This window comes from Microcebus murinus, chromosome 2 (assembly GCF_040939455.1).
Source record: "Microcebus murinus isolate Inina chromosome 2, M.murinus_Inina_mat1.0, whole genome shotgun sequence".
Taxonomy (NCBI): domain Eukaryota; kingdom Metazoa; phylum Chordata; class Mammalia; order Primates; family Cheirogaleidae; genus Microcebus; species Microcebus murinus.
In genome coordinates this window covers 118,386,357-118,411,813 of record NC_134105.1, presented here as the reverse complement: position 1 = coordinate 118,411,813, position 25,457 = coordinate 118,386,357, and the positions used below count along the sequence as shown (strand labels likewise).

The 25,457-nt window shown below is 36.8% G+C and overlaps 1 protein-coding gene across 7 annotated transcripts in view; it reads right to left on the bottom strand.

Annotated features, from left to right (window-relative positions):
• The window catches only part of DNM3 (dynamin 3), a 515,120-nt gene that overhangs the window by 194,756 nt on the left and 294,907 nt on the right, over positions 1-25,457 (bottom strand). The window contains exon 16 of one of the 7 annotated variants that reach the window (XM_076000386.1): positions 1-25,457. This exon is cut by the window's left edge and continues 17,768 nt beyond it. The exons of the other annotated variants lie outside the window; for them this stretch is intronic. Within the exon in view, the coding sequence (XP_075856501.1) occupies positions 25,383-25,457 (75 nt within the window). The 3' untranslated portion in view covers positions 1-25,382. 7 annotated transcript variants of the gene reach the window in all.

Below are 25,457 nucleotides of genomic sequence, written 5' to 3'. Positions count from 1 at the left end.
GACAAGCACGGACTTTTTTCCCTTTCCACATAAAGCTATACATAGTTAGCACTGCTACTGTATAATTCTGAATGGAAATAAATATAGAGTTTTTAAAATAAATATTACACATAAACAAATACATACTTTCTTTGTATCCTCTAAAAAGCCTGAATCCAATACAAAGTTTAAAATCAATGCTGAGATACTATACTTTTGTAAACGATATATTAATTAAGGTAACTTTTTTAAACTCTAGAAACCTTACTTCTTCCCAAATAACAAACTCGACACTGTTTTAAACACAGCGAGAAGGACATACACAACTGAAATATCTAAGACAATCTTCATAATCTGAGCTTTCATTCATAAAACATATTCTTAAAAACAAAGAAATAGACAAAAAAACCCACTTAACTCCCAAATTTCAGATTACAGAAAATAAATGCAGTATAAATCTGAGGACCAAACCAAATGCCTTTGTCCTATTTTTCTACTCTGTTACCTTGAAAGCAGAGTCCATGCCCTGCCTACCTTTGTGTCCTGTGCACCTGGCACATAGTAAATGCTAAATAAATGTTTCCAGAATAAACACAAGAAATGGAGGTTTAAAAATATTCTAGTAAGGTCTCATCAAATATGATGATAACATAAGACTAGTGGACTCAAGGGCATTTTCAGTTAGGGTGGAAGTTACCTAAAATGACCTCTTGACCTATAGTAAGGCTTGGGCCAAAGAGTACAAAGGAATTGTTCACGCATTTATTGAATGGGAGTGATTTTGGGGTTTCTGCATCAGTGTCAAGATCTCACTATCATAACACGTACTGGAAGCTAAGCAACGTCAGTATTTCCTGATGCCTGTGGACGTGGCACTAAAGACATGTTGGGAAAATGCCCCTGCTTGCCTTGGAAAATGGACATAGTGTTCATTCCCCTTCTGACCCCATGGCAGACTTGAGGGAGAACAACAAAATCCAGGATATGTAAGTAGGGTCAACAAGCTTCTGCTCCTCGATAAACCCTGAGCATCCCCCAGACATTTGTGGGGTGTTAGGGAATAAGATTCAGCCCGTAACAGCAGCACCCAATGGACGAAGGGAAGTGTGATAACGTCTGCAATAAACAGGAACTCAGAGGAGGAGTGACAGATTCCTGGGGAGCTTCGGTAAGCTTCACAAAGTCCATGACATTTGACCCTGATCTTAACGTTTGAATATAAATTTTCCAAGCAGAAAATGGGTTTAGGAAAGATACTGCAAGTCAGCAGTTCTCACAGTCTAAACCTCAGTCCCTGGGAGTCAGCAACACCCTTTCGGGGGCACAGAAGAAAGGCCCGTATGAAGATGATTCCTCAATAACGCTAACTTGTTATTTGTCTTTTACTCTGTGTTGACATTTGCACTGATGGTGCAGAAGCGATGGTGGGTGAAACTGCTGGTGCTTTAGCATGAATGAAGACAGCAGTGGCCTCAAACTGTACTTGTAGCTGTATTCTTCAATGCCATGTATTTGCAGCAGCAGGAAAAAAAGGGCAGCTTTATCTAAGCATATATTTGATAAAGCAGTAAAAAATATGAATTTTTAACAATTTCAACCTTTCAGTATGGGCCCTTTTAATATTCTGTGCAATGTAAAGGGGAAGCACTTGTTTGACTGTTTGAGTTGTGTTTTTTTCATGGAACATTATTTTTACCTGAAAGAATCACTGAAAAACGACAGTAATTAAATTGTATCACATACTCTGGTTACGCCATGAAACCTTGATTCAGTTATATAATATGTCAAAGAAAACAATAACAGCTGATGGTACTGGATACCAATGCTAAAATTACAGCTCTTATGTAAAAGTTAGAACTTTGCAACATGTATATCTACCACAGTAAGGTTCCCAGCTTCCCCTTAAGTACTTTAAGACTTATTTGATGCAATCAACAGTGATATTAACCAATGTGATTTTTTTATGTTGTATAATGAAATGAATGACCATTTGGAAGATCTACATATCATTCAGAGAACCAATATTTTTCAAATGACCAATGCAGAATAGTTCTAATTTATGCATGAGTAAAAGATCCATTCAAAGTGCAAACAAGACTGACCAATGGATTTTAATGTTATACATTATGAAAATTAACCGATAGAGCTTCAGACCCACATTGCAACTAACCTTTAAGAAACTACCACTTGTTAAGTTTTGATGTAGTACTAAAGAAGAATATCTACACAATTATCTGAAAAGGTTATCAAAATATTTAATCGTTTCTCAACTACATATCTGTTAGAAGTTGGATTTTCTTTGTATCCTTCAACCAAAACAATACATTGCAACAGACTGAAGACAGAAGCAGATATAAGGCAGTCTTCTACTAAGCCAGACTTTAAAGAGAGTTACAAAAATATAAAGCAAGGTCACTCTTCTAATCTCGTTTTGTTTTGGAAAATAGAGATATTTTTCACAAAAATATATTACTTAGGACAGCATTTTACATAAATTGATAGATTTTTTTTAATTCTCCATTTTGATTTCTAATATGTTACATATCAATTGATAGAGTCTACAGTCCACCAAAACAAAGCACTTTGGGGATATACAATATATTTTTAAGAATTTAAAGAGACCCTGAGACCAAAAAGTGTGACAACTGCTACTCCATTTAGAAGACCTCACATGCATAAAGGCAAAGTTCACCAAGGCAAAATATAGTGAGTTCCTGAAGTGTAAATGGGCATACACTTCTCTAAGGAGGTGGCCAGAAATGATGGCAGAAAGGTAAACTGGGCAAATTATAAATATAAAAGAAACTGCATGCCCTAATAAAAAATTTGAATTTACCCTTTATTCTGATGACTTTCAAACTTCCAGGACTATAACTCATGTCAGAAATACATTTTACAATATGAAATAGAGATGAAATACACGTATATTTATATAGAAAAGTACAACTAGGACGGAGCTTCACAGAACGATACCTTTACAAAAGGTGATACACTCTGCCCTTTTCTTTTCTATTTAAAAAATTGAATGCAATTTGCTAATTTGATTTCACTACTCATTAATAGCTTGCAACTTATAATTTGTATATCACTGCTCTATGCAGCAGAAAATAAAGGGACAGCAGATGTTTTACCCAGGGCAGTGATATGATCACATTTATGTTTTTAGAGTCAGAGTGTGGTGTGCAGGGTGGAACATTCAGGAGGCTGCTGTAATTGTCCAGGGCAGTTACGGTGGAATATGGCCTGAGCCAGAGGGTTGAGAGGAGAGGCTGTACTTGAGAGAGAATAGACCATCAGGATTTGAAGGCAAGTTGAATGTAGTACTTTTAAAAGGAGAAAGGTACAACCATGGTGACTCTGAGGAAGTGTAATCTGGGAGAACCGTGTGAGTGCTGAGGCCATTAATGGAGATAGAATGTGCAGGAAAGCAACAGGTTTGCAGGGCATAGAGGTAAAAGCAAAAGCAAACCAACTGAGTTTTGGTAGCCTTTGTATGGGCTGGGTTTCAGAGGCCTGCAAGTTAAGTAGTGATGCCCAAGAAGGGAATAGAAATTTTATTCTACTGAAGTGGAAAGAATTCAAGCTGGAAATATAGGAAAAACTGATGTTAGGTCTCCACACTGCCATTTTAGGAACACTGCATCAGTCCTCTCAGTTTTCTCAGTCTTGTATTAACATTATTAGGTGTGTTCTTTTAAAGCATGAACACGAAAGTGTTTATATCAGCTTATGCAAAAAAGCTAAGGTTCTAGAAGACACAGCATCACTAAAAACAATAAAGCAAACCAAAGAAACCGCACACCACTTTTAAGTTTCAAAATAAACTCACGAAGTCCATTATATGTGAAGTTTCCTCAACAAAGTGCAATTACACAAAAGAAAGGCAGCACATATGGTCCTTGTCAAAACGTGCCATAGCACTGGGAGATGTTACATACTGCTAAGAAAATCTTCTTCATGACAATAAAACCTCAGCATGCAGACAGATATAAATACTTTATGAGTCAACTGTAAGAGAGTGTTACACTCATTTTTATTTTTGTGGAGATCTAAGAAGAAAGGACACAAATGGCCATATTATATGGGTGGAGAAATGTTAAACTCATAAGCATTCAAAATTTAGGGCACAAACCCTAATTCAATTAGTTTCTTTTTAAATGCCTCATGTCAAACTTGCTTATTATTACTATGTGCTTAATGGCAACAAAATCCCTGGTACAAGGCATTTTACTTGAAAAATATCAACACTCTTTATGTCTATTAAAAACGTGACACACAGTTTTATCCATTTTATAGTGATAGAAATCAAGAATCAAACTGGTGAAGTAGCCTTGCAAACATCACAGACAATGTAAGAAACAAATTTGGCAATCAAACTTATATCTGAATTTATACCATATAGCCTTGTAACTGAGGGATTACATATACTTTCTTCCAGTACCAACCCATTTCAGAAGACTATTATTTAGTAAAAAAAAAAAAAAAAAACAGGGCTAAATATTATTTTTAACACACATGGTAATTTTCTTGTGTTATACATATATATGAAAAAACACCCTGTTATACAACAGCAAACTTCACAGACATCCAAGAGAAGAAATACAGATAAATATAATGTGATAAATTCTATGATAAATAACACAAGAGTCAACTTTACAAGAAAATCTGGATGTTTACCATAATCATCACAAATCTCAAAAATAGATTCATATATTGCTAAACAGATGCAAAATGTCTGGGATCAGATATCATATAAACAACTTGATGCTGCTGCTAAAATGTTGTTCCCTAATAACCTGCTTGGGCAGTTCAGTGACCAAAAACCGATCCTAAACCGGACTTGTCAGCACAATGTTTATGCTTTGGTTTCTCTGACCAAAAGAGCCTGAACACATCAATGAAATGCAACACTGAGTCTCAGCGGATGTAGCACTTGAGGGCTCAGAAGCAATCTAAACACAGGGCCCGAGAAAGCAGCTTGTGGCTCCTCCTTTGGGGAACACGAGGTACCTCAATTAAACAATAGCAGTTATCAGATCAGAGCAGAAATTAAAGAGACCCTCCAGCTCATTCTTTGTCCTGAACATAATATTTGATGATAGCCAAAGACTAAGCAGAAGTTTAAATTACAAGTCTAACTTCCTATTTTGTAATTTTTAATGATCAGTTAGCCCCAGTGGAGCTCAGGTTATATAGTTATTGTGTCTATTCAGGTGTGTACTGTTTTATGCAACAGATAATTTCTAGAAATAAAGAAAGGGGTGAATCACATTTTTATAATTCTATTAATACTTCCTCCAGTGACAAAGATCATCACTTTGAATTAAACTCCTCTTTAATTTTAGATTTCCCTGATTCACAATCAGTCAGCCTTCTTCCAAACGGTAAATCTTCTGTAGTGCAACATTAAAATGCACCATTAGAACCAAACTAGTTAAAAGGACTTGGTAGATAATTCCTTTGTAAAGTGAAAAAGTTTATAATATAAACAATATTCTCATGTTCTTCTTATAGCTGTGGTGTTCTCAGACATATTTCCTACATCCAGTTGATATTTTAGAGAAATTCAGTTCATTTATTCAACATTCACTGAAATCTCCCAGTCCCTGTGCTAAGTCTTAGCGATGCAAAGTTTAAAAACACGGTCTGTACTTTCAAGAACTCCACAGTTCCCACAGTTTAGTAAAAAACATAAATACACATATAAACTAATAAAGTGTGAAATATGCCGTATAAAAAGTATATACATGGGTTTGTATTAGAATATTTGAAAGACTGATTAACCAATTCCTTGAAGAACACAATCTACCAAAACTCACACAAAGAGAAAGATAATCTGAACTGGCCTATATCTATTAAATAAATTGAATCAATAATTAATAGCCTTGAAAAAATAAAGCAACAGGCTTTATTGATTTCACTGATGAATTTTAGAGGGTTTCACTGATAAATTATACCACACATTTAAGGAAGAAAGTATACCAATTCTTTATACTATCTCCCAGAAAATAGAAGCAGAAGGAACATATTCTAACTCATCTTATGAGGCCAGCATTACTTTAAAATCAAAACCAGATAAAAACATTACAAGGAAGAAAAACTAAAGACCAGTATCACTCAGTAACATATGTGCAAAAATCCTCAACAAAATTTTACCAAATCAATTCCAACAGTATAGAAAATAATTATACATCACAGCCAAGTGGGATTTATGCCAGGTATGCAAGCAAGGCTGGTTTGAGATTTGAAAATCAATTAAATTAATCTTTCACATGAACAAGCTAAAGAACAAAAATATCATATGATGATAACGATAGATCCAGAAGAAAACATTTGACAAAATTCAACAGCCATCATGATAAAACTCAGAACACTAGGAATAGAGGAGAACTACTTTAACTCAGTAATGAACATCTACAAAAACCCTACAGCTAACATTATACTTAATGGTGAGAAACTATAGTAGATGCTTTTCCCCAAGATCAGGAATAAGGTAAGAATGTTCCCTCTTGCAACTGCCATTCCATATCATACTGGAAATCCTATCGCCAATGCAATAAGAAAAGAAAAGGAAATAAAAAGTATACAGATTGGAAATGAAGAAATAAAACTGTCTTTGTTTGAAAGTGACATGATTTTCTATATTGAAGACTCCAAATAATTGCAAAAAAAAAAAAAAAATCTCCTGGGACGTATAAGTAATTAAAGGAAAGTTGTAAGATACAAGGTTAGTATATAAAAGCCAGTCATCTTTCCACATATCAACAATGAATAATTCGAACTTGAACTTAAAAACACAACACCATATACATTAGCACCCAAAAAGTAATAAATAAATACTAAATGTACATATAACAAAATATCTACAAGATCTATACTAGGAAAATGAAACTCTCATAAAAGAAATTAAAGAACTAAATAAATGCAAGAGATTCCCTGTTTATAAATAGGAAGACTCAATTATATTACGATATCAATTCTCCTCAATTGATCTATAGATTCAACGCAATCCCAGTTAAAAATCACAGCAAGTTATTTTGTGGATATTGAAAAACTGCTTCTAAAATTTATATGGAAAAGTAAAAGACCCAGAATAGCCAACATAATACTGAAAAAGAATCAGAGGACTGACACTGCTTGACTTCAAGACTTACCATAAAGCTATGGTGATCAACAGTGTATGGTGTTAGTGAAAACAAGCAAACTGATCAATGAAACAAAATAGAGAGCCTACAAATGGACCACACAAATATAGTTAGCGTATCTTTAACAAACAAGCAAAGGCAATTCAATAGAGGAAGAATAGCCTTTCAACAATGGTGCTGAAAGAACTATACATCCACATGCAAAAAACCCTGCATTTACACACTCTCTTACACTTTCACAAAATTAACTCAAAATGGATCACAGACTTAGCTATAAAACAGAAAATTATAAAATTTATAGAAAATAACAGCAGAATATCTGGGTAAACTTGGGTTTGGTGATGAGTGAGTTTTTAGATATAATGCCAAAATCACAACGCATGAAAGAAAAAAAAATAAGTTGGACTTAATTAAATTAAAAACTTCTTCTCTATGAAGGACATTATTAACAAAATGGAAAGACAAGCCAGAGACTAAAAGAAAATATTCGCAAAGCACAAATTTGATAAAGGACTGGCATCTAAAATATCCAAAGAACATTTTACCTTAACATAAGAAAGCAAACAACCCAATTTGAAAATGGGCAGAAGATCTGAACAGATACCTCGCCAAAGAAGATAATAGAGACAGCAAGTAAGTGTATTAAAAGGTGTTCAACATCATGTCACTAGGGAATGGCAAATTAAAACAACGAGATACCACTACACACCTATTAGACGGGCTAAAATCCAGAAAGTCTGACGATACCAAACAGAGGCAAGGAGGTGAAGGAACAGGAACTCACATTCATTGACAGTAAAAATGCAAAATGGTTCAGCCACTTCTAAAGACAGTATGGCAGTTTCTTACAAAATTAAACATAGTCTTACAATACGATTCAGCAATCACACTTCTAGGTATTTACCCAAATGAGTTTAAAACTTATGTTCACACAAAAACATGCACACAAGTGTTTATAACAGCTTTTTTAATATTTTTCCTAAAACCAGGAAACAACCAAGATATCCCTCTATAGTTGCATGGTAAACAAACTGTGGTACAACCAGAGAATGGAATGTTGTTTGGCAATAAAAAGAAACAAGCAGGCTATGTGCAGTGGCTCGTGCCTGTAATCCTAGCACTCTGGGAGGCTGAGGTAGAAGGATTGCTTGAGTTCAGGAGTTTATGACCAGCCTGAGCGAGACCCTGTCTCTACTGAAAAATAGAAACATTAGCCAGGTATAGTAATGCGTGCCTATAGCGCCAGCTACTTGGGAGGTTGAGGCAGGAGGATTGCTTGAGCCCAGGAGTTTGAGGTTGCTGTGAGCTATGATGATGCCACTGCACTCTACCCCAGGAGACAGAGAAAGAAGCTACTAAGTCACAAATAGTCATAGTGGAGCCTTACATGCAATATTGTTAAGTAAAAGAAATCAGTCTGAAAAGGCTACACACCATATGAGTTCAACTATATAACATTCTGCAAAGGGAAAACTATAAAGACAGTAAAAAGATCAGTGGCTGCCAAGAGTTTGGAGAGAGGAATGGAGGGAAGGATGAAGAGGTAAAATACAGGGGATTTTTAGGGCAATGAAACTACTCCCTATGACAATGCAATGGTGCATACCTGACATTATGCATTTGTCAAAACTCATAGAATGTGCAACACCAGGAGTGAACCCTAATGTAAACCATGGACTTTTAGTTAATAATAGTAGTTTTTATTTAATACTATAGTTGATAATATGATAATAATATATCAATTTTAGCTCATCAATTGTGACAACACACACTAATGCAAGATATTAAATATAGGAGAAACTGTGAGAGGGAAAGTGTGGATATGGAAAACCTCTGTACTATCTGCTAAATTTTTCTGTAGCTATAAAACTGTCCTAAAAAGCCTATTCACTTTTTAAAACAGTAAATACATAGTTCAGTTGTAGAATATTTAGCATTAACTCTTGGGGAAGAAGAGAGGGAGCTCAAGAACACAGTGATAGTAACAGAGATTTCTAAGTAGGGTTTTGAAGGGTGAATTGGAGTTTGCTATTCAGGCCAAAAGAATAAAAATTCCAGGCCAAAAGAATAAAAATTGAGTTCTAAAGTTTAGTAAATATTTGTACATTTAAAGCAATTTAGAAAAAGAGTTGTTCTTCAGAAGAGTCCAGAGACATAATGAGAAGCACACCAACTTTTGAGATTAGAATCCTGCATCTGCTGGGAGGTAGCACAGTGAATCAGTGACGGGGCAGATTCTGGCACCAGACTAATGCGATTGTAAATTCCCACCATTATTTACTAGCCGAGTAAATAATCTCTTTATGTCTCAGTTTCCTCATCTGTGAAGGGAAGGTGATATAATAGTTTCTGCCTCAAATTGTAATGGTTGGCTAAGTTATATAAAGTACTTAGACAGTGCCTGACACATAGTAAGTGCTAGAACAGTGTGAGGTGCTATCAGTACCATTATAACTAGTATAAATTACTAACTGTGACTTTAAGCAACTCCTTTAACCTTTCTGAACCATCCTATGAACTGCACATAGGACGATAAACAATCTACCTCCAGGAGTTAATGTAAGAATTAGTGGCAGTGGAAAGTGTCCCATACAATGTTTGACCATTCAATAAGGTCAGTAACTGCTATTCTAAATATTATGCTATAATCTGGCAGAATGGTGAAGTGAAAAACATAGAAATCCAAGGACCTTAGTCTTGCCCCTAGTTCTGCTACCCAAGATGCCATTTAGCTTTCCTGGCGTTAGTTTCCTTACCTGTGAAATGGGGGTAATATCAGGATTGCTAAAAGGGACAAAGTGATGGATTTCTGAAATGTATAAATACATAAGGTAAAGCAACAATATTTCTGGAAAGAAAATGAATTTGCTTATTTAATCACATATTACACATATATTTTATACTATTTGAATAAAGCTCAAGGTGGCTTAAAACAAGACTACTCCCCTAAACCTACAAATAAATGAACTCAGACACAAAGACTAAGAATCATTCCTGACATAAAGAAATGGAAGAAATGAAGAGGAACAGAATATCCAGCGGAATGTAAAATTTGTTATAATCTGAGTTTTCTTCTCGTGGAAAGAAGAACAATAGGAAAGGAGAGAAAGTGGTCCTTCCAAACTTTCTGATAAAAGATGCAAACTACCTTTGAAGGATAAGAAGATAAAGAAGAACCTTAAATGAGGAATACCAAGACCCAAACAATCCCACCTGCACAAATCTACTGTTGTTACTCACTAAGGACTCATGAGCAATGAACCAAGCATTGCCAGACAAACCAAAAGAAAAATAAGGCTATTATCTATTCTCAAAGAATTATAGTCTCATTGTACAGATCAAGTCTCTACTCAGAAAAAGAAATAATTTTAAAAGGTAAAGGATGAACTATGCCTACAAAGAACAGCAGTTACTGCCACGGAGGGAAGAAAAGGAAGGGGGAGGGGTGGTGAAGAAGATCTTCACTGGAACTGTAATTGTTATTTTTAAGAATCTGATGCAAATATATCATAATGCCAAGATTCTACTGATGTGAGTGGTATTTCTAGTCTCCATTCACATGTATATATTAAAAAATATTTCACAACAAAAATAAGTTTTAAAACAAGCAAAAAGAGAGAAAAATGAACATCGTATGGCTGGAACTAAGTGTAGGTGGCATTAGAAATCACTGAGAGAGTGGTCACTCTGGGGTGCTGGTGGGGAAAAGTAGGTGACAGGGAGATGCTGTGGGTCATGCAGAGGGGAAGGATTTTCATGCAAAGAAGGGAGGAAGAAAAAGGAAATCTGCTCAAACCTAAGACCAAACCTTAGAAAAGACAGTGACATCAAATTATGAGGTCTCTTGAGGGAGGTCTTCTGACACCTAAGAGGAGAGGTCTGGATGGGCAGGATATGAAGAGAACAGATTATGCTGCACAGATGTTTCCTCTCTATATTAAGGTGACTTGGCCAACAAGAGTAGCCCTTCACTTAGAGAAGACAGCCTGGGTGGTGATGTTCTCAGTTTCAAGACATAAACCCTGTGGATATAGGGTCCCACCCATGATCCAAGAATGGTCTTCGGGGCTAGAGAACCTTCGGAAATCATTTTGTGAATGTGTACAATACTCTGAGGAAAAGGTCCGTAACTCTTACCATATTCATGGTAATAGGAGGCCCCAAAAGAACCACTGGTAGAGATGGAGAATATCTCTAGGTTGACAAACGATACCCTAAAGACTTTTGTTAACATTTGACTCTGATTCCTTCAGCTGGATTGACCATCAACAGAGGGCAAGACGTTCCTTGAAGAAGGGAGAGGTTGCAGCCTTTGTAGCAAAAGAAGCAGATGCCCAGATCCTGGACGTCTCAAAAATGGCCAAAACTTTGCTCTAACAGAGTGTCATCTTCAAAACGGGGGTGGGAGGACTTACCCCCTGGATATTATTTCTCAGAACTAAAATAGAAGAAGAAAATATGTTCCATTTTACCTTTGTTGGTACCACCTTAAGGTGGTCAAGAGAATAGAAACTGTATTTTGTCACTACAAAGTTAAAAAAACACAACTGACACAGGGTTAACAGCCAAGTTCACATTCCCAAACCCTCACTCAGCGATCTAGGTCATGTTGTCTTTCTGGGTTATATCTCCACATTTCTTGGAATTCGTGACCGACATTTAAATTAACTTTTATGCACTCTACACTTTGAGGTAAAATTGGTTATAAGCAAAAACAACTTCAAAAGTCTAGAGTCCTCACTCCATTTTTGGGCCCTAAGCACCCAAAAGATGTTCTGTCATCCCCCAGACTCTGGAATGTCTTCCCAGAAAGTGAGTTAAAATGACATTTTTGCTTATTCTCATATTTATTGTAATTACCGATTAACAACTTTTTGGTTTCTTGCTTCTCACATTTTTGCCTTTTTGCCTTGCAAATGAGTTTTATTAAGCAGCACAGCCAAAAATAAAACAATGTAAGATCCAACAACTGTTCATAAGAAGATTACTTGGAATTAAAAAACAATTTTTATTTGAGGATGGGCCAAATTCCTCAGACCAAAAAAAAAAAAAAAGAATATATGTCTCCTAAGACATTTCTACAAGCTTATTATGATAGTGGAACTAATCAATAAACTTTTCCACATTATTTGATTTCCAGTTTCAAAATCAGCTATAAAATCAACATAGTTAACTTGATTAAATTTAGAAGTCTTTCTTATCTAGCTATGAGGCAGTGTTTGCAATTCATTTACAATAGAACCTCACGAAATGGCTAAACAGTTACAAAATTCTAGAAGAATGAATCCTAAGTGTACAAACACATTAAGAATCCTCTATTCGGGCCAGTTTGCTATATAACTCTGAATAGTGTGTGACCTTGCTTCCCTTAGAGACCCTTCGGAATTTGGCTCTTATTTCAGCCTCTCCTCTGCCAAGCATATAGAATGCATTAGGTGAAGCTCCAGCTCCTTGCAGACGCACCCGCCCACAATGGTTCCAACAGAGCTGAATGTTTCAAACCGTTCAACTTCAATGTAAAAATGGCTCCGCTTTCAAAATTGAGTTACCCTCCCCTTTGTCTTGTGCTCGCCTCTTTTTCTCTTCATTCCAATTTTACTTCCCAGTGAGAGAATAAAAGTAGAACAAATGTAAACTGGAAACCTAAAGTAAACAGTCTAAATGCGTATTTGTAGTCTTTTAATTTCAGGTATTCACACACGGAAGGGGGCCCTTGTAATGTCATCACTGATTCGAAGAAAGGGGGGGGGGGGCATAAGGAGCTTCCTTCAATTCCATTTTAGTGTTGGAACCCAGGCCCATCCTCAAGGCGGAGAGCAATACTGGCTGATCTGCAGGGCCAGGCCTGCCGCTGCGTGCAGACCAGCTGCCCTGTGTATTGACAGACAAAGCCCTGCAGCCTCTTTTGCTGCTCTCCTGTTCCCCTTTTGTATCACCTACTCTTCTATTTCGGATGCTTAGTGCTCTCTTGCTTTTCTGATGCTCAGCTGTTAAGAGGAAGGCATCTCATGAATTAATTCACTATAAGGTGTAGGATGCAAAGGAAAGAGCAGGTGCTGGCCAGCAAGCAGACCAGCGGGGAGCATATGTCAGCCCCACAGTTCATTCACTTAACGGAGTGACTCAGGGAAGTTACTAAATCTCTGAGACCTGGATTCCGCATTTATAAAACAGGGTCATCCCAAGACTACAAGGAGAATGCACCTATCGAGCCCATGGCTCACATCCAGTGTTTAATAAATTCTAGACGATTTCTCCTGCTTTCCCACTTCTGGGCTTACACCTCCCAGAAGTATGTTTTTTAAAGTAGACAATATGAAGAGAGGAACATCACAGAAACAGTGAATCTCTGAAGGACGGCTGCGTGGCCCTGAGCACCCAGCTGGGGTGACGTTCTGGTACCCTGCTCGCCAGACTGCGCCACTCACAACTGTGTCGAGGGTGACTGTTCAGAAGGGAGAATGAAAATTTCTCAACTTCTAAACAAAAGTCATTCTAAATTCCTATTTTTCAATCACCAGCTTCCCAACTGTGGAAAAACTGCTGCACGCCCGCAGATGGATTTTATTTTACGCAGCAGGTATGCCTTAGAAAAGCTGCGCAATTTGCATGGTTGTAAATGTAATGATATTCGCCATATTTGTTTTGTGGCAATTCTCTTTATTTGTTTAATAATCCAGGTTGTCCGATGCTCTATTTGGACTACATATCTAAATCCTGCATCAGTATGCTTGGAGTTGTTTGAGGTTTTTTCCTGGTTTTTAGCATCCTTTAATGAGAGGATTTAAAAAACATTGTGAACAATGGATGCAGGGATGCCCAAACTTAATGACCTTCTCAACTGGGGAGGAAACAGGATAGATATCCTAGTCCTATTTTACAGAGAGAAAACTAAGGTAAAGCAACTAATCCAAGGTCAAACTATTACTAAGTGTCGCAACAGTGCCAAGAATCCAGATTCTGCTGTTACTGTTACGGTGGTGGTGGTTTTGAGTGCTAGTAGAGTAACTCCTACTACACTGCTGATTCTCTAGCAATATAAAGTTTGAATACATTTATCAAATAATTAGCAAAGATTTTAAACAGTTGATATGTTTATCATCTGCCACACCAAGCACCTCCCTTACTTTTTAAAAAATCCACAATGTTTCATTGTATTTAGGTATCAAGACCCTAAATCACTGTATTTTCCTTGAACTGCCATACAAATAATTCTAAGTATTTATTTACCAAGTCTTCACTTATGACATCAAAATTTAATTTACATTAATTGGTTTTAAAAACAAACACAACCTTTGGGTAACATAGAATATTTTCAACATCATGAAGTTATATATTCATAAGATGTGTAAAACCAATATATTTAACTTTCCCAGAAATTATTTATGTTTGAAACCAAAACTGGATAACCAAAATATATCTCTATGGGGTAGGATGTGGAGATAAGGAGGAGAATATTAGGCATGGAATAGAGATGGTGCGGTATGTGCGTGCATATTTAAACAAGTGGTTTTCTCATCGCCTTTCCCTCTCCAAGTCCACCACTTTTCCCCTAACTCTCCTGGCATCCGGCATAGAGACAATGCTTTTTCCCATCCAGTTCCCTTCGGTAAAAAGTTTCCATTTTTACCATTTCTTGGTAAAGCAACTAAGAAAATGGACTAATTACATTTTTTATGGAAAGTATATTCAGCAATTAGGAGACTAAAATTAGACTTCAAATTAAATAATTACCTGCACAATTGAAATGATGCCACATAATCAATGCTTAACGTCAAAACAGAGTGCTGATACTGTTTTTATATTAAAGTCACCAACTGTAGAAATATTGAGGATCGGGGTCCTTAATCCTTCTCAAAATTGGATAAGAGATTGGGCATTCAAATTTTTCTACTTTTGTTTCCTCTCACTGAATAAGATCAGGAATCCAATCTTCGGATTCTGTGCCTAATGATGCTCGGAATTCCAACTCCCAGGGAAAGTCTCCCGTTGCACAGGCAGCCTAGGGGCAGGGGCATGCAAAACAGGGGGTCTTGCCGCTCTCCTCTCTAATAAGCCCATCTAAGCAGGTTCATTGCAATTAATTTCATCATTATTTTTGTTCTTATACAGAGCAAGAGAAAAGCAAGTCTATGGAAGAAATTTTATTGGAATTGGTTGGATTTATTGTTGGATTTGGTTACCTTGTGTTTAAGGAAATATTTCTTGGCATTTAAGAGGGAAAATGTGCCTTATTACTTCACTTCTACCATTTAAGATACAGCTGGTGGTTGGACATCAATCTGCAAAGATTCTCATTCAGAGAACCCTTATCCTCTAGAGTTTCTCACATCCCAGTGATGCCAAATCTTAAATTAATTAATTTCATGCAAACAAAGTCAACATTATATTACTATTTTTATGCTTTATCTAGTGAGTTAAGCATCATAAAAAGAAACTCCTCCTCCTCGCCTTTCCTCCCTTGCCCTGCTTCCCTGGCTGGTCTTGGACTGCCAAAAAAAAAAAAAATCCATAAAATGCTCTCTCATTTCTTTTTCTTCTTGACCAGACTTTAGTTCACAGCTTAATGACCTTCTCCACACTAGACAATTTAATGTTGCCCATTTCCAATAGTGAAAAGTTACAGCTTATGGCTTATGACAACCAAAAACTCAAAGAAATCAGCAATCATTTTTGAAAACCCTTACATATTATTTTTAAAAGGGGGCCATAAAGTTGTGGCGACAGCTACCAAGAACAGCTATAGGCAGATTGATTCATCAGCACTCAGTGAGTTAATTAAGAAACAAAGATACCAAGAACACACACAATTATGACCAGCCTGGCTTTGCTTATTCAGTTTCAGTCAGAGACCACAACTTCTTTCAAATAACCCCAGTTTATTTTTGAAAAAAAAAAAATCCTGTCTTAGACAGGATATGGGGGAGGAGTTAAGGGGTGATGTTTTACACATGCACATCTGGATATGGTCCAATTATTTCCCTTAAACATTCCCCCAGTTGTTTTCATTTTGCTCCATGCTTTGGCATTCATAAATTTGTGAGATTAATTGTGTGTCAGCAGTCTGCAGGCCTGGAGCTGGGCACCTCTTTAATAGCAATACAGCTACAAAACAGCTCTGTGGAGAAATACATTCACATTTTTAAAAAGGAAAGCAAGCCACATAGTTCATTTCTGTTTAATATCATGGAAATGACATTGTACATAAAGAAGGTAGTGTAACCTTTCAGAGAACTGCCCTGATAGCAAGATGTAGATATATATATGTGTGTATATATATATATTTCTCTCCTATATATACCCCCGTATACACACACTAGGTATACACACACATATATTATATATGTGTGTGTGTATGTATATGTGTGTGTATATATATATATATATTTGATTATTTTAAAACATAAAAAAGGATTCATCAAGAGGTACTATGGAGAATTCAGGGCTGAGTATCTGATCATTTTGACAGGAATGTCAACAGATTGTTTACATCTGATGATTTTCAAGGGAGTGTCAACAGATTGCATTCCTTGTCTGGGAAATGTACCAACAATTAAAATCACTTTTGCCAAAAGAACCAACTTATCCTATAGATGATGGAAAACCATCTTTGTTTTAAACTATATTTTGAGAAATCTCCTATGCTTTCTAAACGACTATGTGAAAAGTGAAACCACAAGCCCTCGGTCTTGATGAGCAAAGCTTACAGACAATGAGCTCGATTAGGGAGCGAGCTACGGTTCCCAGAGCCCAGCAAATGGCTGCACTTGGTGAGTGCTCAGTAAATGCCAACTGACATGAAATAACTATTGCTTTAAATGTTGGAGAGCAAATACCTTATTCTTGTTTGATGTTATCTTGCATTACATCCATGACTAGGAAATAAACATCAGATGTTGTGATATTTTCACAAGTAAATGCCACATGCCAAAAGGTAAATAGGCAGGGCAAATTTCCATGCATGCGTATAACTGAGCAGAATGTTCTAGATTAAATTTTGGGGTTGGTAACATCACTATGGGAAGGAAACTGGCAGCTTCTCCTCTAACCTTCTACAAAACACAAAACATACAGCTATTGGGAAAGTGTTGAGTGTTCCTCTGGAAAATAATTACAGCTCCAATAAATCGTATGTTACCCCTGCAGAAAAAGGAAGAAGGAAACCTTTCATAATCTTCTGTTTTTATTCAAGCATGCTATATGATGGGAAGTTTTACCTAAATCAAACCACAGTCTAGCAGTAAGTTCCTAATTATATAAGCAACAAAATGTATTTATTGCAGGTATTGCATTGGATCCACTTTTATATATTAATAAATATATTTGAAGGCTGCTGAGAAAATCACACATTCTTCTTTAGCCTTGGTTTCCTCTTGTGTAAAACAAGACAAATATCATCAGCCCTGTCTCCTATACAGGGTGATCATCAGCATCCAATGGGAGAAAAGGATGTCAAAGCAACTGGTCAACCATAATACACAAATGTTGGACTCCATGAAAAATACTAACCCTCTGATGATTTACTCATGGTTCTACATTGAAAACTCAAAATACATAACAGCTGATTTTTAAAACAAACTAATTTACTAAGACTGATTAGAATTAGAGTAGCAAATCCACAGACTAGACTGACTCCCATGTGACAAACTGCCATGTGTTCATGCTAAAGTTATTCAAGTCTGGCCCAGTAGCAGAAGGCAATTCTACTTCAAAAACAATGCAGATTTGACTCTAAGACATGATATTTGTAACATATATACAGATATAATTAATTATGTTTTATCTAAGCAAATCAATGTTCTTTGCCTGTAGATAGTAGAGATAGTTGAGTTTACTATCTACTAGTTGTGGAGCTTAGTCACAGATTCAAATCCCTGCTACATACACCATGGGCAAAAAGCTAATAAACCTCTCAAAGCTTTAGTTTCCTTATATATAAAAAGGCAATAACACCTACCCTGACAAGGTTATTGTGAAGATTGAGATGTGGGATAAGAAGAACTGCTTCTTACACAGCAGTCACCCACTACTTACTGGTTATATCTAAAAGAATTATTAAATCCACATTCCTAAAGCTATGCAGGGAAAATCAGTCCAGAATTAAGGCCATACACAATCCAAATACAAATGATCAAACATAGCATCATTAAAACATATATACATTTATAAATATTGCCTGTACACATTTTTTCCTAGAAAGGTTGTGTAAGTTATACAGAAGCTGAAATAAACCATAGCAAAAAAACTTCTCATCTTCTTTTCAATGATATTTTGAATTCAGCAGTTGTAATATTATTTTAATAGAATATTACTGCCAGTCATTTTAATAATGATGATAATTCTAATTAATACTTATTTCATCCTTTAACTTTTCAAAGCATGTTCATATCAATTATTTACCCCCTTATCCCACTGCATTCTAGCTTCTGTCCTCACCATCATATTGACAATGAAATATTTATGGTCACTGACAATCAACTAATGATCAAACCCAGTGACTAATTATTACTTGCTCTCATTGATACCTCTGTGACATCAATTTAAAGCTGTAGTAAACAGGGCGCATTTTCTGTCTATTTCTCTCTCTTCACCACGATGGCATGCACTATGTTGCCCTCTTGCTTCTCTAACTGCTTTGCCTCTGTTCATCCCACCCCTCCCTTACTTCCAGACTCTCTTCAACTTACAGATCAGCTTCCTACTCTTCTCCCTCTGTCATCTTCACTTTAGTAGGGCATATACATAATTTACTGTTGTACTTTCATAATTTCATACAGGGCTGAGCACATAATAAATACTCAATAAATATTTTAGATAAATAACTAAATGGAAATATAAGCCTCTGGACACTTTCTCAAGATTTAGATTATTTGTTATCACCAATGTGTTAGACTGGAACTGGATCGCGTTTATACACCTGACTATTACAGATGGCGTAACAATGTTTCGGTCAACAATAGACCACATATACAATGGTGGGCCCATAAGATTATAAGACTGTATTTTCACTGTACCTTTTCTATGTTTAGATATACAAATGAATACCACTGCATTACAACTGCCCACAGTATTCAGTACAGTGGCATGCTGTATAGGTTTGTAGCCTAGGGGCAATAGGCTGTACCATATAGCATAGTTGTGTGTGGTAGGCTATACCACCTAGCTTTATGTAAGTACACTCTACAATATTCACACATCAGAGAAATCACCTAACAGCACAGTTCTCAGAATATATTACCTCCAATAAGCAACATGACTGCATACATTAAGAAACATGACCAAAAAAACCCCTATGAAACTAATTATAGTATTTACCATATGGCAACGCTGAGAACGTATGTACCCTTTAGGAAGATCCAATGGAGATTTTTCTCCCAGATTGTTTTTGTCTTTACCAAAACCGCATATCTGTCAGAATTTCCTCTGGGTTGGCTATAAGTACACTCAATTTATAACACACAATTACATATTTTTTAACATATCCCCTAGTCTTATTGTCTCATCCCCCAATTTTATCTCTTACATTTCTAGACCCCCACAAGGTAAGTAATGAAGCCTTTTATCCTAAATTTCTTTCTGAACATTTTTACCTATCCATTCAACTTCAGAAAGTACAGGAATAATTCCCCCTTATCAGCAAGGGACACATTCCAAGACCCCCAATGGATGCCTGAAACCTCAGATAGTAGCGAACCCTACATATACCATGTTTTTTCCTATGCATATATACCTATGATAAAGTTGAATTTATGAATTAGATGCAGTAACAGATTAACAACAATAATGAATAATAAAATAGAACAATTACAGCAATATACTGTAATAAAAGTTATGTGAATGTAGTCTTTCCCTCTCTCAAAATATTTTATTGTCCTGTAATCACCTATTTTGGTCTGCTGTTGACCATAGGTAACTGAAACTGCAAAAGCAAAACTGGGTAAGGGGGAACTATTGTCTAAGAAACATTTAAAAAACTGGTTCTTACTGTAAATATTTCATTTTCAGAATCATACCATTCTATCCAAATCAAAGCACACCATCTTAAAGTTCTCAGTTTTCCTTTCACTTGAGCCCATTCAATCACCAAGTCCTAATGAGTTTTTAGTTTTATATGTTGGTCCTTTCCCTTTCTATATTCACAAGCTTTCATTACTATATCTAATATTACTATCTAAAATACTGCTCTATCTATTTTTCTTCCCGCCAATCTCCCTTTTTCTAATATATTCAAATAGATAAATCTTGCTACTATTTTGAGTTGGTCACTTTCCAAACCAAAAACTTTCTAGGATTTTCCATTGAGGAATCAATTAGCCTAGCATTCAAAACTTATCACTATTTCTCTTTAACCTAACTTTTTTCACTCTGTATTAACTGTAACAAATTGTCCCCAAACTAAGCAGCTTAAAGCAATAATCTCACAGTTTCTGTCACTCAGGAATCTGTAATTGGCCTACATAGGTGATTCTAGCTCAGGGTCTCACATGGATTGTAGTCAAGCCACCAGCTAGAGTTGAGGGCTCACCTTGGGAAGGATGTTTCCAAGCTCATTAGTCCGGCTACTGACAGACTCCAGTTCCTACCACATTCTGTTGGTATTAGTTTCCTATCTCTGCTGTAAAAAATTACCACAAATTTGGTGGCTTAAAGCAATGCAAATTTATTAGTTTATAGTTCTGGACATCATAAATCTAAAATGGGTCAACAGACCTGCATTCCTTTTGGAGACTCCAGGGGAAAATGTTTCCTTTCTTTTCCAGCTTCTAGAGGCCACCTACATTCCTTGGCTCATGGCCCCTTTCTCCATCTTCAAAGCCAGAAATGTAGCATCTTCTCTCCTCTCTGACTTCTGCTTCTATCCTGTATCTTCTCTCTGAGTCTACTGCCTTCGTCTTATGAGGACCCTGTGATGACACTGGATTTATCTAAATAATCCAGGATAATCTACCCATCTCAAAAATCTTTAACGTACTCACAAATCACATGTGTCAAGTCACTTCTGCCACATAACATATTTACAGGTTCTAGGGACTCAAATATGAACATCTGAAGAGGGCTGGAGAGGATATTATTTGGTCTACCACAGTTACAGAAACCGACCCTGGTACAACATGGGAGGGGGGTAACACAGGGTACGTATAGAGATCATTGGGCACTGCCCACCACAACCCTATCTCCTACCTCTTCCCAGCCATGAGCAAAGTTTTTAGCTAGACCTGTCCAATTTTTACTTATCATTAAAATATATCAAATATGTGATAAAGCAAGTATAATAAAAGGTCAACAGTGGGGTAGAGAGTATACTGGCATTCACTTTAAAATTTTTTCGACATTAGAATGTTTGAAATTTTTCATAATAAAATATTGGGAGAAAAGTGCACCTAAGCTCTCATCTCCTTCATAAAATCTTCTTTCTCACTAGTAGTTGTCAGAGGCTTCTCCCTCCTCTAGTTTCTTGTTTGTACTGATTATCTATGCCTCTCACTTAGCTTTGAATAATATGGGCTTTCTAATGCCACTGAAATTAAATATATGAATGGATACTTCCATAGGATACAGTTAGGCCTTCAGGAAATAGGAATTATACCTTGCGTCTTCTCTATTTTTCCCATGGCACAACCTATAATTATAGTAACTACTCAATAATTATTTATGAATAAATCATCATCAGTAAGTTTTGAGGCACTAGTATATATAATTTCCCTGCTACATCAGTTTACTTGTCATCACTTTTAAAAGTGAAGGAGGAAAACTAAAGTGAACACACAATGGGTAAAAGAGAACTATTGTTTTCAAAATAAAAATATTACTGATTCACAGTCAGTACATGTACTTTTTATTATTTTTCAAAAGTGGGAATACATTTCTACTGATGTAGTCATACTCATCACTTTGTCTCCTGTGTGAACAATGACAGTAATTCGGAAGGTGCTTTACCAAAGTCAGGAGAGAATGTGTGACAACGAGACGGGCAGACTGTTATAACTATAATTCCCTGCTGTTTATTTTGTTAGAATGCTGCATACTTTAATGGACTAAATGTACTCCATATGAAATAAAATAATAAATTTTAAAAATCAGTATAGCTACAACGTAATGGTGATCCCACTATTCAAATATCTCTCCTAGAAAGATATAAAGCCAGTTAGATAAATTTCCAAACCATTTTGCAATATCTCATTCAAAAAATGTTTGTTAATATTCATGACTTCATATTGTAAGTTCCTTTAATGTTAAAAAATAAACCTAAAACACAGCAATATCCTCCAGCCATTTATGAAATCACAAAAGAGAAAATAAATTATTTGCAGTCCACATACCATTCACAGGACAGTCTACCAATCTTTCCTCATTAGACATTGTTCTGACTAGATACTTTAGCACTCTTTCTCTGATACATGATGAATTAAATAGTAATATTAAACAGTAAGAAAAGGAAACATTAAGCACAAGACCAACTCTAAGTATAACACTAAGGCATTTGTTCAAAAATGTCAGCCAAGGAAGATAAATCAACAAGGTGTAACTTGTCAGTTCCTTCTAAGCCAAACAGCAAAACTCAAGAGTTGGTATCCAAGTCTGAGATGCTGCCAAGGGGAAAAAGTGGTTTTTGGTCTGAAATCTTCTCCAATCACTTATAGACACATTTATTTCAAAACACAGCATATTCACAATGGACCCACAGTTAAGCAGGAAAGATCTCAAACCTTGTCTTTAAAACTTAAACTTACGCTCCATTAATTTACATTTCCTTCCTGAGTCGATGGACTCAAGCCCAGGGAAAAAAGGATAAAAAATGCATTCTATACTCAATCATCAAATTTGTTTCAGGTTCAACTATAGTGCTTTTAAGAAATACTCTCTAGCATTAGAACACATAGACTTCATTTTCCTGAGAGCATATTTTGTGAAGAATTGCATCATTTTTAAAACAGAGCCAGTTTTTCTTATAGCATGCTATTATGGTAACACTATGGCCTCATCATGAGTTCAAGTTCAGCATTTCCGATGCTTATTTCCTCTCAGATACTGACCGCCGAATATCACTGTGCTGGCTTGGCCCTGGCCATATACGATCCAGAACCCTTAAGCTGTAGGTGTATCTCCAGTTATGGATGAACAAGCTTTACATTCACTTTGTAAATATAAAATTGTAGACCAAATAAAATGGATGAATATCAAACCTTTGAAAGGCAAACCTTAAGTGCTAAGAATTACCTAAACTGTTAACCCTAAATTTTAATACTATTAATCACAAGTAAATCTGGGTAAATCTACCCACAGTTTTATTTCCTTTTTAATTTACCCTGAAACCACTCCTTGGAATTAGACTTCTTTCCTGGTTAGTTTAAGGATTTAAAGCTCCCTTTTGAGACTAAGTTCTGTATTTTCAATCAGACATCTTTGCCTGGATGGCTCACATGTGTGTGAATCTCAATATATCCCAAACTGAAATAATTATTACTACTAACACGTTGCACCTTCTCCTGGAGTCCCCATTTGGTTACTTTTTTTTAAATTTCAGACTATTATAGAGGTACAAATGTTTAGGTTACAGAAAATGGCTTTTATCAAAAAGTCTCATTTGGCTATTGATACTGCCATTCTATCTACTCGCTTAAAGCAAAAACCTGGTGTCATCCCTGACTCTTCTCGCTCTCGACTCCCTCAGCAACTGCTCTTCAAAAGTGTGTTAATTCTACCACTGACCCTCTGTCTTCCATCCCTTCTCCCTGTCTTCACAGTCCGTGCCCTAGTTCTAGCATACGTCATCTGTCACACAAGTCACGGTGACTTCTAAAGTGTTCAGCCTGTCTCCCGGCGTCCCTCCCTTCCACGCCTCCTCCACACCTCTACCCGAATAATATCTCCAAAACACAATCGCCACTAAATCATTGCTCCACTCAAACCCCTTCAAGAGCTCTTCACCACCTACAACGATGGCTCACCATCTTTTTACGTGCGTAGCACAAATAATAAATAGAATTACTAGAAGAGATTTAAAGGTCAACATTGGTTCAAAATGCCAAGTTTGGAAAAACTGAAGATGTCTCTAAACTCTTCCCTCAGCAGCCCCTCAGCACTGCCTCAGCGCCTGATTGAGAAGGTATGTTTTCCCACCCACTTGTGCTGTCCTGCCCACTCGGCATGGCAAGTGCTTCCATGGCCACTGTATTCGCCAGTCTTTCCTTGGTAGCTGGCCTGGCATCGCGTCGCATCTCCATCTTCTCTCTGATTTACATGGAGTTGCCCCTTCTCTATTGGTCACACGATCCGCAGGCTCTGCATAATAAAGCTGACGGGCGTCAGTACAATAGTATATGAGCAGGCCCTCCTTATTCCTGGTTTCACTTTCCAGGGTTTCAGTTACCCGCGGTCAACCATGGTCAACTGTGATCTGAAAATATTAAGTGAAAAATTCCAGAAAGAAACAATTCATAAGTTTTAAATTGCATGCTGTTCTGAGTAGCCTGGTGAAGTCTCACACCAGGCGGGGATGTGAATCATCCCTCTGTCCTGCATATCCACGCTGTCCACTCTCTCCGCCTGTTAGTCACTGAGTAGCCTTCTAGGTAAGCAGATTGAAAAAAACATGGAATACATAGGGTTCGGTACTATCTGTGCATCCAGGCATCCATTGGGGTTCTTAGGGTATATCCCCCTCAGATAAGGGGGACTGCTGTATCTGCAGATGTAACAAAAATCTGCAGCAGCACCCGGTTGTGAACCACTTCCCAGGCTGATGGAGTTTCAGCTCCTTAGCAGACTCTCTGCCTTGCCCCCCTTTGCATTCCAGACACACTTCTCATCATCTTCTCACAGCACCTTGTTTATTCCTTCAATAAATATTTATTCCTTCAATAAATAGCAAGCACCTCTTACTCAACAGGTACCAGGTGCTGTTCTCCAGGCACACGTAAAGACCCCTGAACACATCACACTCTCCCACGCCCGCAAGCCTCTATTCCGGAGACTACTTGTGTCTAGAACACAGTCCTCTGCCCCTTCGCAGCCTCCTTTTACAACAGAGAGAATAAAGGCTCTAGAACTGCTATTTGCAGCATTTGGGGTGGGGGGAGGGCACCGTCCTGTTATTTCTATCTATAATCTGAGTACAGAAATCAGCACTACTTAAGACAACTACACAATAAATTTTGGTTAAATCATTTTAACAAACTCTGTTAAGTACTGTCATCTGCAAAACTCCTCTGGCTAAGGCTGAAGTCAGCATGGCTTCCAAAGCGTGTCTGCGTCTCCTCACTTCCCACCAAAGGGAAGCTGGCATGGGGTCGTGCAGAGCAGTTGCAGATAGTACACAGCTACTCTTCTCAA